This window comes from Scyliorhinus canicula, chromosome 4, assembly GCF_902713615.1.
Source record: "Scyliorhinus canicula chromosome 4, sScyCan1.1, whole genome shotgun sequence".
Taxonomy (NCBI): Eukaryota; Metazoa; Chordata; class Chondrichthyes; order Carcharhiniformes; family Scyliorhinidae; genus Scyliorhinus; species Scyliorhinus canicula.
The window spans coordinates 40,384,269-40,399,607 of record NC_052149.1 but is presented as its reverse complement, the minus strand read 5'-3'; the positions used below and the strand labels follow the sequence as shown (position 1 = coordinate 40,399,607).

The window sequence follows — 15,339 nt, the reverse complement described above, 5'->3', positions numbered from 1 at the left end:
AAACCGCACTTCTATAGACCAGACAAGGCCCACCTGGTAAAGGCTTCCTGGCCCTTTGAACGCCTGAGCATCGATTTCAAAGGGCCACTCCCCTCAACCAATCGAAATGTGTACTTCCTCAACGTCATAGACGAATTCTCCCGCTTTCCGTTTGCTATCCCATGCCCCGATATGACCTCCCACACAGTCATCAGAGCCCTGCACAGTGTCTTCACCCTGTTCGGCTTCCCCAGCTACGTACACAGCGACAGGGGTTTGTCCTTCATGAGCGATGAGCCTCGAGCAGGACTAGCAGCTATAACCCCAGTGGGAACGGGCAGGTGGAGAGGGAGAACACGACGATCTGAAAGACGATCCTACTGACCCTACGGTCCAGGAATCTCCCAACCTCCCACTGGCAGGAGGTCCTCTCTGACGCGCTCCATGCAATTAGGTCCCTCCTGTGCACTGCCACTAACCAGACCCCTCACTGCGACTATTTGTTTTCCCTTCACTCCCTTCTTGGTGGAGGACACCGGGCCCAGTTCTCCTCCGGAAGCACGTCCGGACACATAAAACGGACCAACTAGTAGAAAGGGTACTACTGCTACACTCGAATCCACACTACGCCTTTATAGAACACCCCAACGGCCGTCAGGACACCGTTTCCCTCCGGGACCTGACGCCTGCAGGATCCACCACCACCGCCGAGGTACCCCTCACACTACACCCCACCCGACCCCCCGTGCCCTGCGCCCCCATGCCTACAGGTTTCCTGTGCCCCCCCCTTCGCCCGTCGCACCGGTCAGGAACGAAGCTCTGAATGAACCACCGGAGTCCACCCTCAGATCCACACCGCCCGTCACCACTCAGCCATCCGAAGAGGCTGCAACCCCAGTGCTCCGCCGATCCCAAAGGACGACTCAGCCACTGGACCGGCTCAACCTGTAGACCCGTCGCCCCCGCCGGACTTGATTTTTTACAGGGGGTGAATGTGGTGAATGTACATCATGTAATTCACACTGTATTGTATTGTGTCCTTGTGGACTCTGTCTGTGAGCCGTTGCGCGGCTCTACCCACAGGGGGAGATGAGGTGCTTGTACAGGGCTCCACCTTTGGCTCCGCCCATGGACCCTCCCACTACCGGAAGTATAAAATGCTGCAGCCTTGCGAGTCTGCCCTCAGTTCTTCTGGCCGCAGGCAGGCTCAGTTGTAAGTCTATTAAAGCCACAGTTTACTTCCTATCGTATCGCAAGTGAATTGATGGTCACATCACCTTTAGTGTAGTGTGGGAGCATTGGGGGAGGGGAAACCACGCCCCTTTTCACAACACCAGCTGCCACATGCTGGTAGCTTTAAATGTCCAGCCACTTTGACAGGCCATGGAGAAAAGGTAATTCTGTCAGATAAATGGGTGAGGGAGGAGGATGGATCAGTGGGGAATGATTAAGGGGTAGTATGATTGTCATGGAGGTAATTGTGGGGTGGGTGGGTGTTTGGATGGTTTGTGGGGGCTGGTCAAAGAGTGTATCAGGGGTTGGGGCGGGGCTTCATGTAGGTAGTTGGGGGTGAGGGAGTAGCTGTAAGATGAGAGGATGGGCAGGTAGCCAGGGGGATCTGGTCTGGGGGCAAGGGTTGGTCAGCTGGAGATTGGGATAATTGGGCTGGTTGGGGTGTAATTAGTACAGTTAGCAAGGAGTTAGAACTAGTTTTAGTCCTAACTTTTCCTGAGTAACTATTTAGCAATGTAATTCGGAACGATCTGAAGTCTCCAACTTTAAATTCGAGTTTAGAAGGGTCTCAGATGCAAGAAAATTACCCAATTAAAATTGAAACTTTCTGGACAATTCCTGTGCAGTGCTGACATGGGGGCATCTGAGGGACCCCAGTACATCTTCCAAGGTACTGCTGGATACGACCATCTGAAGGACAGCAGGTCTGGGCAATTTCTTTGAGAATGTAGCATTTCAGCATTTCTTGTGCACATCAATTTTATAATCAATATATCACCTTAGAATCCATAAAATGCACTCCACATTATTTAGATGCTCCATTGACTTGAGTGCATTATTATCCTTCAGTTCAAGGAGCTGGAGGATACACAAACATTCTACTGTTCCCCAATAATTGGAGCAGATTGCAAGCAATTGCATTCTGTTCTTCTCCCTCAGTTATCCAGTGATGAGAGATTTAAACTGTGTTTTTGCTATTGCTGCACAAGCGTGTTGAAATTGTGAGACATGTTGCCACCTTTAATCTAGTGTTGAGAACAATGTTTGGGATTCAGGGAGATGGGAAAATAATCCAATTCATCTGGTTTTCCTGCAGGTGATGCGGATGACCTTGTCGACCCTCAATTGGAGGCGCAGGGAAATGGTGCGCTGGCTGGTGACCTGTGCGACAGAAGTCGGTATGCAACTATGATTGTTGCAATAGATCTTTTAGAACATGCATTAAAATATGTTGTCAAATCAAAATTAATTTTAAGCTTATCCTGAGTGTCAACGGTATCTAACGAAATGCAAGAAACTGGAACACATTGAGCTAACTCTGCTTGGATTTCCATTGGATAGATTTGCTAATTAATTCACGCTAACCATTTCTGGTTTATCCCTGTCTGTGTCACAAATTAAACTTTTCCAGCTGACATTGCATGACTTGCAGAGTACACTCATGGTACCAGCTATTTCCATATTGTGAATTCAGTGTTCTTATTTCAGCTTAGATTCAAAAGCTCCACCAAGACAAGTTCACCCTTAGTCCACACTCTTGACCAATGTTGTCAGTATTCACTGTTTCAGCAATAATATTTACAAGGAATATGAAAAATAGAAAATTTCAAGTGATATCAATGTAAATCCTTTGTACCTCCAGAGGGGCAGTGTCATTTATTTAGTGTTGCTAGATCATTAATTATTTTTATTCTTAAAAATGTGTCTCATTTTAATTGTTACTCCCAAGAAATTAGTAGATATACAGAGGTCTCTGTCGTCCCTGGTGTTGTTTTGAGAAACAGACTGCAACAGCAAACCAAGGGAACTCCCTTCCCTCTCCTCTCCCTGCTCATTGCAGCATGATGTTTTGCTGCAGCAACATTATATTTCTTCTCCAAATGCTGTTCCGCAATCTACTCACCAAAAGATGAGACTTCCACAAAAAGGACACCAGCAGACAATCTCTCCGTAGCAATTCTAAAGCAAAACAGAACAGGGGCAACTGAGAAAGCCTAATATGTGATCATTAACATTATGAAACAATATATTTCCTATGATTTAACTATAGTCATCCATCCTTTTCCATGTTTCTCTTGTTGCCTATTAAGGCAGGAACCCGATCAGATGAATCTAGTTACACAAAGGGGAAAAAATTCAGTCTTGCCCACAATCTGAAATGTGGAATAGCTCACTTACACGTTATTCTCTTTCTCCTCTCCTCTTTCCTTGTAGGCGTGCGCGCTTTGGTCAGCATCCTGCAGAGCTGGTACACACTCTTCACTCCAACTGAAGCGACTAGCATTGTGGCAGCCACAGTCACATCACACAACACCATTCTTCGGCTGAACCTGGACTACACACAGCGGGAGGAATTGGCGAGCTGTGCACGGACCCTTGCTCTTCAGTGTGCCATGAAGGATCCTCAGAATTGTGCGCTGTCTGCATTAACTCTATGTGAAAAAGACCATATTGCCTTTGAGACGGCCTACCAAATTGTTATCGATGCAGCTTCTACGGGTATGACCTACTCCCAATTGTTTACCATAGCTCGGTATATGGAGCATAGAGGGTACCCGTTGCGGGCCTTCAAACTTGCAAGCCTCGCCATGACCCACCTCAACTTAGCCTACAACCAAGACACCCATCCAGCTATCAATGACGTTCTTTGGGCATGTGCATTGAGCCACTCCTTGGGAAAAAATGAACTAGCTGCCATTATCCCTCTGGTGGTTAAGAGCGTACAATGTGCCACAGTGTTATCGGACATTCTGCGCAGGTGCACAATGACAGCCCCTGGACTGGCAGGCATTCCTGGCCGGCGAAATTCTGGTAAACTAATGTCGACTGACAAAGCTCCACTCCGCCAGCTGTTGGATGCCACAATTGGTGCTTACATCAACACCACCCACTCTCGTCTAACACACATCAGCCCTCGCCATTATGGGGAGTTTATAGAATTTCTCAGCAAAGCCAGAGAGACGTTTCTGATGGCACAGGATGGACATATACAATTTGCGCAGTTCATAGATAACCTAAAACAAATTTATAAGGGAAAGAAAAAGCTAATGATGCTTGTCCGAGAACGCTTTGGCTGATGCACTATTTATAAACTTTTATTGGTTCCTTTTTTTTGTTCAACTGTGATCTTGTCTCATAGGAGTGGTACTCAGTGTCTTGGCACAACCAGTGGAGCCAGTCAACATTTATTTGAGCATTAACCAATTTATACATTGTTCAATAATTTCAGTAGCCACAAAAATAATTGTTCTCGCATATAAAACTCAAGGATTATGGAAAAGAAAGTTATACAAAGTTTCTTACACTTTACAAGTGTACCCATTATACCAAATTCTGTCACAAAAGGCAAATACCTCTATCTCTCACTTGTTCTCTTTCTCTCTCTCCCTCTCACTCTTTCTCTCTCTCTCTGATTATCTCTATCTTGCTGTCTCCCATAGTCAGCTTTAATCTCCATGAGTGACCAGGTTTTAAAGCAAAAGGAAGAGTACACATTCTTTAAAAGAAATGTACAAGCAAAGCAACACTAAACCTCACGCACCACCAAAATAGTTTAGTGAGATGGCTTACTCACATGTGACCATATGCCATGTGTTTTTGTGTGTGTGAAGGTACTTAAAGAAGAGACCATTCTCAGGGATGCTAAAACAAAAGTAGCAAAAGCATTTATTGAAAACTGTAAATATTATATTATATGTGTCAATTATTGAAAGAATTGTAAAGTATATTAATTTATAATTAATATTCTATGTCATTAATGGGATACTTGAAATTCACTGTGGGCTGGAAATGTTTTAACAGGAGGGAGACTGCAGAGCACATTTCTCAGGTTAACCCCCACCCCCCTCCCCATGCATTGTGCGTTTGTATGCGAACGAGTGAAGGAGATGGCATCTCTATGCAGAGCTACTTGCATACTGTCCACTGGGTCTGAAGTAGATCCCAAGGGTGAATTGGGGTTATTTTTTTTAATGAGTTTTATTTTTAAGAGTTGATGGTCAGGTGCAGATGGGTGAAGAATTTGGGCTTGGTACTTTATGAAAGTACACAAGGGTATTAATTAACCTGCCACATGTACCTCTGTCAGGACAGTATTTTGTGGTTCGAACAATTATTTAAAAAATGAAAAGTCGCGGGTGTCTGTGAAGTGAATGAGCTGGTAGCACTCCGCTTCCTTCGTTAGATCTTGCGTGTGCAACCTCTTGTCATTAAATAAATCACAATTCTTAATAACACCTCCACCATGTTCTAAATACCGCACAGATAAATAACAATTAAAAAAACAGAAATTATTTAAAAAGTGTTTCAACTTACAAAGCTGTTGCCTTTCCACTGTCATTCATTCAAGAAAGAAAGTGTTTTAGTTTTTCTTCTGTTACGTTCCTGCGTCCAATGTTTTTCTTTTTACAGATAGCTGCTTCCTGTGAACGGTTTTGGGGAAAAAAAGTGTAAATCTTGTTGGTCCGGTTGCATTGCAAAAAAAAAACTTTTTTTGAATGTCTTTGTGTTAACTGTACCAGTGTCCGTTTGTCATAGTTTTAGGGGAAAAATGCGCTGATAGAGAACGTTGACTAGATGTACCTACTGTTGAGATATGAAAAAAAGTGTTTAGTAAATGTCGCCTCTCTCTGCGCTACTGAAAGCTTAATTCAGTATTTGTTGCCACAAAAGTATCTACTTTCATCAACGATTCATTTTTTTGTGTAACCTCTTGCTCTGATGTTTAAAAAGACAAAAAATACAAAATTTAATACTATTTATGTAATGCTACTACCATTTTATATAACTGTGTCAAAAATTTCAGTGCTTTTTTTAATGAATAAAGTGTGGAACACAAGTACAATTCTAACCTTTTTCAGTGTGTCTGTCTGGGGATTATTTAGCTGCACTGTAACAGTTTTGATATCTTTCTTTGCCCTACCCCCAAGTCCAGCTGCGATGCATGTAAAAGATGTTTCCAGGAGAGAAGACTACCATGAAGGATCATCATTGTGATACATTAACTCTGTTTCTTTCCCCACAGACGTGCTTAGTATTTCCAGCGTTGCTTATTTATATTTCAGATTTTCAGCATATGCAATATTTTGTTCTAGTATCAAAACAAAATGCTCCAGCCAGCACACTCGGGTCCAAGGTGCCCAAGAGTTAACTTCATGGCTTGTGTTGGCAGAAGGTGCAGGTTCCTTATCTGATTCTGATGCATGTAAAATAGTTCATTTCGCGTGAATATGGGAATGTATTGACACAAGCTCTGCTTTCATATTTTGAATAATTAGGTTATCTGAAACTGGAAGTTATATTTATATTATTTATATATAATTTATATTATATATATAATTTATATTATATAAACTGGAAGTTATATGTAAATACAACTTCTATTTGCATAGTGCTTTAACGTTATGAAACATTCCAAGAGGCTTCACAGGAGCATCATAAAACTAAGTAGACACAGCCACATAACGAAAATACGGTTAGATGCTAAAAGCTTAGATTTTGTAGCCCCTGAGAGGTGGGACTGGAGAACTGCTGGCCATTTGATTGCCTGGCAGCACTTGGAGGTGGAAATTCGTCCAAGATGGGGGACAGGATCCTGGCCTCAAGCCAATTTAATAGCAGTGGGGTGAGCCAGCAAAAGGGGGCTCCCCTAGGTAATATCCCATTTAAATGTATTTGAAGTATGTGCTTGATATTGTTCAGTAAATGTATTTGAAGTATGTGCTTGATATTGTTCAATCGATTTCTCAGAAGTTAATGCATAAAGCTGTAGCCCTCATCTTTCTGCACTTCTTTGCTCTTTCCATAAAAGACTTTGAAACACAGGTAATTTAGTTATTTCAGCATTTCAAGACACTTATTAAATTCATATGTGTTAAATAATAACACCGGCAGTTCCTTTTCTTCTATGATCAGACGAACAAACCTATAATTAACAGCACATTACTTATTTTATTGACTTCTAAAAGACTAACAAAGATTGTTCATCCAGAATGGATTTCTTTATCAATGTGGAAATGTTGAGATTTTTCTAGGATATATAAAACTAGCTGAAAAGGAATTTGAATTACTTAGTTCCACTCGAGTAGACCCTGTCAATGAAGACCATGGAAAGCCCGGCTCTCTCCGTTTCTGCTCGAAATCCAATGTTTTGAAAATCTGAGAAAGTAGGCAAACCATTTTTGGGGATTTAAAGGTATTTTTTTCATAGAAAAAAGGCGTCTGCCAAAACAATGTACTTTTCAGCATGTTTCAAGATCTTTTTATTAGTATATGGAAAATTAGCTTCATCAAAGAGGCACAAAGATTATTGCTGAATTAAGGAAGGCGCCTAATGGCAGCAGATAAAATGCTGGTGGCTCAAAAGAAAGCTACAGGTGGGTTAGGGGAGGAGCCTGCGAGGAGAGCACTGTGGCAGTACTTGATGTTCTAAAGGGACCAAGTGAACTTTGAGTCTGATTCTCTAGATCATGTCCTGCAATTTCCCCCATAGCCACCTCTCCGGTCCTCTAGGACAGTCTTCCCCAGGTGTTTTAATAACCACTATCGGACTCCAGGATTTCTCTCAGTGCTCATAATACCCTCTACACGATGTTCCCCTGCAGTGCTTCTAGATCTGGGACCTCTCAAAAGTACTGCAAAATCCTAATCCCAGTGCCCCCGATATCAAACCTCTTTGATCAGGGCCACCCACCCCAAGCCCAATGGGTCAGAGTTCCCAATGATAATGAAATCACACCCCTGCTCCTAACACCTACACCTTTGACCCATCTTAAGCAGTGCAATTGCAAATTTTATACCTATGAGTCAAATAGAAAATCCATATCTGAAAGTCATTTGTAGTAATCTTTGGAAGACTATATTGGCTTCGTTGGTGTTTCTGCTTGATTCTGCTGGTTATATGGGCACAATGCGGCCAAAACAGATGTAACTGACACAAAAGGTCCCAGGTTCGATTCCCGGCTGGGTCACAGTCTGCACGTCCTCCCCGTGTGTGCGTGGGTTTCCTCCGGGTACTCCGGTTTCCTCCCACAGTCTAAAGATGTGCGGGTTAGGTGGATTGGCCATGCTAAATTGCCCGTAGTGTCCGAAAAAGTAAGGTTAAGGGGGTGGGGGGGGGGGGGGGGGTTGTTGGGTTACGGGTATAGGGTGGATACGTGGGTTTGAGTAGGGTGATCATTGCTCGGCACAATATCGAGGGCCGAAGGGCCTGTTCTGTGCTGTACTGTTCTATGTTCTATGTAAAAGATTGCAAAAGTTAAAGCAGACTTTTGTGTTCAGTGTTCAACTTGAGTTTCTGCTAGTTTTAAAAACATTGCACTGGAAGCTGACCCAATCTACAAAACTGGCCCATGCCCTGCAGGCGTATTAATCACTATTTCAAAGTTTCCACTGATTGTATTGGTTACAGACCTTCAAGGAGGATCCAAAAATTAAGCTGGGTCTTCCCAGCCCAAGGTCACTTCTAGGTATGTTTTGAAAGTATTTCTTACAATTTACCAAGGAAGTGACTAATAGTTTTGTATATTTTTTAAAGCAATTTTTGGCCATTTATTAGCTGATTTTTCAAGGCAGTGGATTGACATTGATTTTAAAATGCATATTTTTTGTGATAAACTCATTTTAGCTGTATTAATCAAACTTTTAACAAGTTATCACTCTTTAATCATTGAGGAATATTTTTAAAATCAAGATTTATAAAAGTTTTTTTGATTAATTTACAGGATGTGAGCGTCGCTGGTTAGGCCAACATTTATTGTCCATACTTAGTTGCCCTTCAGAAGGTGCTGGTGAGTTGCCTTCTTCAACCACTGCAGTCCTTGCATTGTAGGTACACCCACTGTGCTGTTAGGCAGGGAGTTCCAGGATGTTGCCCCAGCGACAGTGAAGGAACGGCGATATATTTCCAAGTTGAGGTGGTGAATGACTTGGGAGGGGAACCTCCAGGTGGTAGGGTTCCCAGGTATCTGCTGCTTTTGTCCTTCTAGATGATAATGGTCGTGGGTTTGGAAGGTGCTGCCTAAGGAACCTTGGTGAGTTACTGCTGTGCATTTTATGGATGGTACACAGAGCTGCCACTGTTTGTCAGTGGTGGGGGGGTTTGAATGTTTGTGGAAGGGGGAGCAATCAAGTGGGCTGCTTTGTCCTGGATGGTGTCAAGCTTCTTGAGTGTTGTTGGAGCTGCACTCATCCAGGCAGTTGGAGAGTATTCCATTACACTCCTGACTTGTGTTCTGCAGATGGTGGACAGGCTTTGGGGGGTGGGGGGGTCAGTAGGTGAGTTGCTCGCCATCGGATTGCTAGCCTTTGACCTGCCCTGCCCTGGTAGCCATTATAATATGGCAAGTCCAGTTCTGTTTCTGATCAATGGTAACCCCCCCCCAGGATGTTGATTGCGGGGGATTCAGTGATGGTAATGCCATTGAATGTCATGGGGTGGTGGTTAGATCCTCTCTTGTAGGGGATGGTCATTGCCTGGCAATTGTGCGATGCGAAAGTAGCTTGCCACCTGTCAGCCCAAGCCTGGGTATTGAGGTCTTGTTTCATTTGGACATGGACTGCTTCATTATCTGAGGAGTCGTGAATGGTGCTGAAAAGTATGTTTAAAAACACTGCCCAATGGCGCTCGTTCATGTCACATTTTGCATTCAGCAATATGTAACTCGGGGTAAAAGCTGCTTGTCAAAATGGGCATATTTTGAGTTTACTTTGCACCAGCGCTGCCAATTTATACAAAATACAAACTCTATCGCATTGGCTACTGAATTGATGGAAGTAATATATTACATAATCTCTTCGGCTAATTGTGATGGAAGTTTGTTTTTACCAAAGGGATTGTAGAACTATAGCAGCTGCTCTTTTTCTTTTTACAAAAGAAACAAAATCTGGTTTTGCCTTTCTAATATGTGAGCTGCTGCCCTGATAAAATATGAGTTCATTCACTATAAACGGACATGAAAATATTCATCTATTAGCTGCATTTATCAACTTGCCTAACACTTCAAATTTTCTTGAAACAGACCAACGTTATTTGGGCTAAATTAACAATGGCTTAGTTAAGCTTGATGACTTTGGTTTGGGTAGATATTGAATCCAGATTAATTGGGTTGTCTGCTGATCCAGCTTTCGAATGGATGACTGAATGCCTGTCAGGTAAGAAGGCAGTACTATCTATGCCACTAGCACCAAATGTTTGATTTGTGCAGTAGGCTGACTGATTGGAGCCATTAATTATAACGTCAGAATTGGACAGCTCGATGTGGAAAATACGTGATCTGCTTCTAAAAAGTAAATGTGGGGAATATAATTGTGAATACTGACACACAATGACCAAGAGCCAGAAAAGGCTGAATTCCATTTTCTGGCACAATTTAAATGTGGAAGAAATATTCAGCTGAAGTACCAAAGTTGGCAACCAAGCCGTTGCAATGAAAAAGATGTTGAACTCTGACATTGCATTATCCCCCACCACTGCCTCTATCTTCTGTTGAAAATCTCATCCATGCCTTTGCCATCTCCAGACTCTTCTATTCCAATCCTTTCCTGGCCAGCCTCCCACCAACAAAACTTAAACTCATCCAAAACTCTGATGCCTGTATCATTCCACACCAAGTTTAGTTTGCTCACCACACCTCGCTTCGCTGATCAGTTTTTGCTTGCAGTCGACTGATCTCAATTTAAAAATTCTCATCCTTGTTTAAATCCTTTCATGGCGATTTGTTTCTTCCCCCATCTCTGTAACCCCCTGTGGTTCTACAACCCATACCCAAAACACTCTAATTCCTCTGACTCCAGCCTCTTGACCAATAAGAACCCCTGCCTAAAAGGACCCTCCCCCCCGATTAAGTACTCCTATCTGGAAGCTAGAGAGCAGTCCAGACAGGGTCAATGAGACTAACTCCTTGTTACCCCCTTGTCCCTCTACGAGGTCCACCACGCCAAGGCTTCACTGGTAGAGGCCACAAATGATTTGTGCCTACGTGATTCTCAACCGCACGGCTGGAGAATCACGGAGGACCGGAGCATGGGGCGCCGGGCCCGCCAAACAAATGCAAATAGGTCATTAAGACACATTCATTTACATGCTCCCACTGGCGTGCGGCATGGGCCTCAATTCCGGTGGTTGGGGCATCACGTTCAGTTTCGGGATCGATCCTATTTTCTCCGAGTCTCGATTCGCCATTCCATCGGGGAAAGCGATTTGGGCATCCCGGTCGGAGAATTCTGTCCAGCATTTTCACTCTTCCAAGACTTGTTATGCAAAACTGTTGTACTTGGCAGAAAATTGCCCTACACGTGATCATGAAATAACGTACTGCACAAAATCACTTGCCCTGTTTTAGATTTGGGACCGTTTGTGCCTGTATGATCTAATGACCAAAGTTCATGTAAAGTTTTGTTGATGTGCAAAGCTAGTTTTTCCTAGCGGGGTACCTTAGAATTTCTTTGCTCAGGTGGAATATTTAACTAAGAGGGCAGGTACCTTCCAGGCTGCTGCATGGACATGCACAGCTTAGCAGGAAATTTCACTGACTGTAAATTATTTTCTGCACTTCCATTGCCGTGAGTTCTTGATCAAAGATAATGCGAGTTGTTACGCCATAGGGAAAATACAAGGACACAACAAAATAAAGCTCTCATCCACGACCCAGTCACTTGTTAGAGGATCAGCGAATTGGACTTGAAGCAGCTAGCTTCCCACCAAATCTAGAAATGGTCTGTTGTATTCAGGGCATTCTGTTGTGAGAAATTATTTGACCAGTAAGAAAATACTTATTTTTCATTTCTAGAACGTAGAACAGTACAGCACAGAACAGGCCCTTCGGCCCTCGATGTTGTGCCGAGTGTTGTCCGAAACCAAGATCAAGCTATCCCACTCCCTGCCATTCTGGTGTGCTCCATGTGCCTATCCAATAACCGCTTGAAAGTTCCTAAAGTGTCCGACTCCACTATCACAGCAGGCGGTCCATTCCACACCCTAACCACTCTGAGTAAAGAACCTACCTCAGACATCCCTCCTATATCTCCCACCCTGAACCTTATAGCTATGTCCCCTTGTAACAGCTACATCCACCCGAGGAAATAGTCTTTGAACATCCACTCTATCTATCCCCCTCATCATCTTATAAACCTCTATAAGTCACCTCTCATCCTCCTCCCCTCCAAAGAGAAAAGCCCTAGCTCCCTCAAGCTTTCCTCATAAGACCTATCCTGCAAATCAGGCAGCATCCTGGTAAATCTCCTTTGCACCCTTTCCAATGCTTCCACATCCTTTCTATAGTGAGGTGACCAGAACTGCACACAATACTCCAAATGTGGTCTCACCAGGGTACTGTACAGTTGCAGCATAACCCTGCGGCTCTTAAACTCAAGCCCCCTGTTAATAAACGCTAGCACACATGGCTCTATCCACTTGAGTGGCAACCTTCAGAGATCTGTGGACATGAACCCCAAGATCTCTCTGTTCCTCCACATTCCTCAGAACCCTGCCGTTGACCTGTATTCCGCATTCAAATTTTTTCTACCAAAATGAATCACCTTGCACTTATCAGGGTTAAACTCCATCTGCCATTTCTCGGCCCAGCTCTGCATCCTATCAATGTCTCTTTGCAGCCTTCAACAGCCCTCCACCTCATCCACTACTCCACCAATCTTGGTGTCATCAGCAAATTTACTGACCCACCCTTCAGCCCCCTCTTCAAAGTCATCAATAAAAATCACAAATCGCAGAGGACCCAGCACTGATCCCTGTGGTACACCGCTGGTAACTGGTCTCCAGTCTGAAAATTTTCCATTCACCACCACCCTCTGTCTTCTATGTGATAGCCAGTTACTTATCCAATTGGCCAAATTTCCCTCTATCCCACACATCCTTACTTTCTTCATAAACCGACCATGGGGAACCTTATCAAAGGCCTTTACTAAAATCCATGTATACGACATCAACTGCTCTACCTTCATCTACACACTTAGTTACCTCCTCAAAAAATTCAATCAAATTTGTGACTCAAGACTTACCCTTCACAAATCCATGTTGACTATCCCGGATTAAGCTGCATCTTTCCAAATGGTCATAAAATCCTATCCTTCAGGACCTTTTCCATTAACTTACTGACCACCGAAGTAAGACAAACTGGCCTATAATTACCAAGGTCATTCCTATTCCCTTTCTTGAACAGAGGAACAACATTCGGCACTCTCCAGTCCTCTGGCACTATCCCCGTGGACAGTGAGGAGCCAAAGATCAAAGGCGTTGCAATCTCATCCCTTGCCTCCCAAAGAATCCTTGGATATATCCCATCAGGCCCAGGGGACTTGTCGACCGTAAGGTTTTTCAAAATTGCTAATACATCCTTCCTCAGAACATCTACCCCCTCCAGCCTACCTGCCTGCATCACACTCTCATCCTCAAAAACATGGCCCCTCTCCTTGGTGAACACTGTATTCATTCAACGCCTCTCCTATTTCTTCTGACTCCATGCACAATATCCCACTACTGTCCTTGACCGGCCCTACCCTCACCCTGGTCATTCTTTTATTTCTCACAAGAGTAAAAAGCCTTGGGGTTTTCCTTGATCCGACCCACCAAGAACTTCTCATGCCCCTTCCTAGCTCTCCTAAGCCATTTTTGTTAGCTCATTCCTTGCTACCTTGTAACCCTCAAGCGAGCAAACTGAACCTTGTTTTCTCATCCTTACATACGCTTCCTTTTTCCTCTTGACAAGACTTTCAACCTCTTTTGTGAACCATGGTTCCCTCACATGGCCGTTTCCTCCCTGCCTGACAGGGACATACCTATCAAGGACACACAGTATTTGTTCCTTGAACAAACTCCACTTTTCATTTGTGCCTTTCCCTGACAGTTTCTGTTCCCATCTTATTCTCCCTAATTCTTGCCTAATCGCATCATAATTACCCCTCCCCCAACTATAAACCTTGCCCTGCCGTATGGCCCTATCCCTCTCCATTGCAATAGTGAAAGGTACCGAATTGTGGTCACTATCTCCTAAGTGCTCTCCCACAAACAAATTTAACACTTGGCCCGGTTCATTACCCAGTACCAAATCCAATGTGCCCCCCCCTCTTGTCAGCCTATCCACATATTGTGTCAGGAAACCCTCCTGCACAGACTGTACAAAAACTGCCCCATCCGAACTGTTCGACCGACGGTTCCAATCAATATTTGGAAAGTTAAAGTCACCCATGACAACTACCCTGAGACCTCCACACCTATCCATAATCTGTTTTGCAATTTCGTCCTCCACATCTCTATTGCTATTTGGGGGCCTATAGAAAACTCCTAACAACGTGACCGCTCGTTCCTATTTCTAACTTCGGCCCATATTACCTCAATAGGCAGATCCCCTTCGAACTGCCTTTCTGCAGCAGTTAAACTATCCTTGATTAACAATGCTACACCTCCACCTCTTTTACCACCTTCCCTACTCTTACTGAAACATCTATACCCCGGAATTGCCAACAACCATTCCTGTCCCTGTTCTAACCATGTCTCCGTAATGGCCACAACATCGTAGTCCCAAGTACCAATCCACGCTCCAAGTTCACCTACCTTATTCCAGATGCTCCTTGCATTGAAGTAGACACACTTCAACCCACCTTTCTGTCTGCCGGTACACTCCTGCGACCTTGATACCCTCCTCAGTACCTCACTGCTCTCAACACTGGCTTCTGGACTACAGCTCGTTTTCCCAGCCCACTGACAAATTAGTTTAAACACCCCCGAAGAACCAGAGCAAATTTCCCTCCCAGGATATTGGAGACTCTCTGGTTCAGGTGCAAACCGTCCTGTCTGTACAGGTTCCACCTTCCCCAGAATGTGCTCCAATTGTCCACGTAACTGAAATCCTCCCTCCTACACTATCCCTGTAGCCACGTGTTTATCTGCACTCTCTCCCTGTTCCTCACCTCACTAGGACGTGGCACCGGCAACAAATCAGAAATGACAACATGGTTTGTCCTGGCTCTCAGCTTCCATCCTAGCTCCCTAAATTCCTGTTTTAAATCCCTGTCCCTTCTCTTACCTATGTCGTTAGTACCGATGTGTACCGCGACTTGTGACTGTTCCCCCTCTCCCTTAAGGATTCTGAAAACACGGTCCGAGACGTCACG

The 15,339-nt window shown here is 44.0% G+C and overlaps 1 protein-coding gene across 2 annotated transcripts in view; it reads left to right on the top strand.

Annotated features, from left to right (window-relative positions):
* zswim5 (zinc finger, SWIM-type containing 5) overlaps positions 1 to 6,066 on the top strand; it is a 272,952-nt gene extending 266,886 nt beyond the window's left edge. For both annotated transcript variants that reach the window (XM_038794096.1, XM_038794097.1), the window contains 2 exons: positions 2,309 to 2,390; positions 3,427 to 6,066. In XM_038794096.1, the coding sequence (XP_038650024.1) occupies positions 2,309 to 2,390; positions 3,427 to 4,289 (945 nt within the window). In that variant the 3' untranslated portion in view covers positions 4,290 to 6,066. The remainder of the gene's footprint in view (positions 1 to 2,308; positions 2,391 to 3,426) is intronic.
* The last annotated feature ends 9,273 nt before the right edge of the window (positions 6,067 to 15,339 follow it).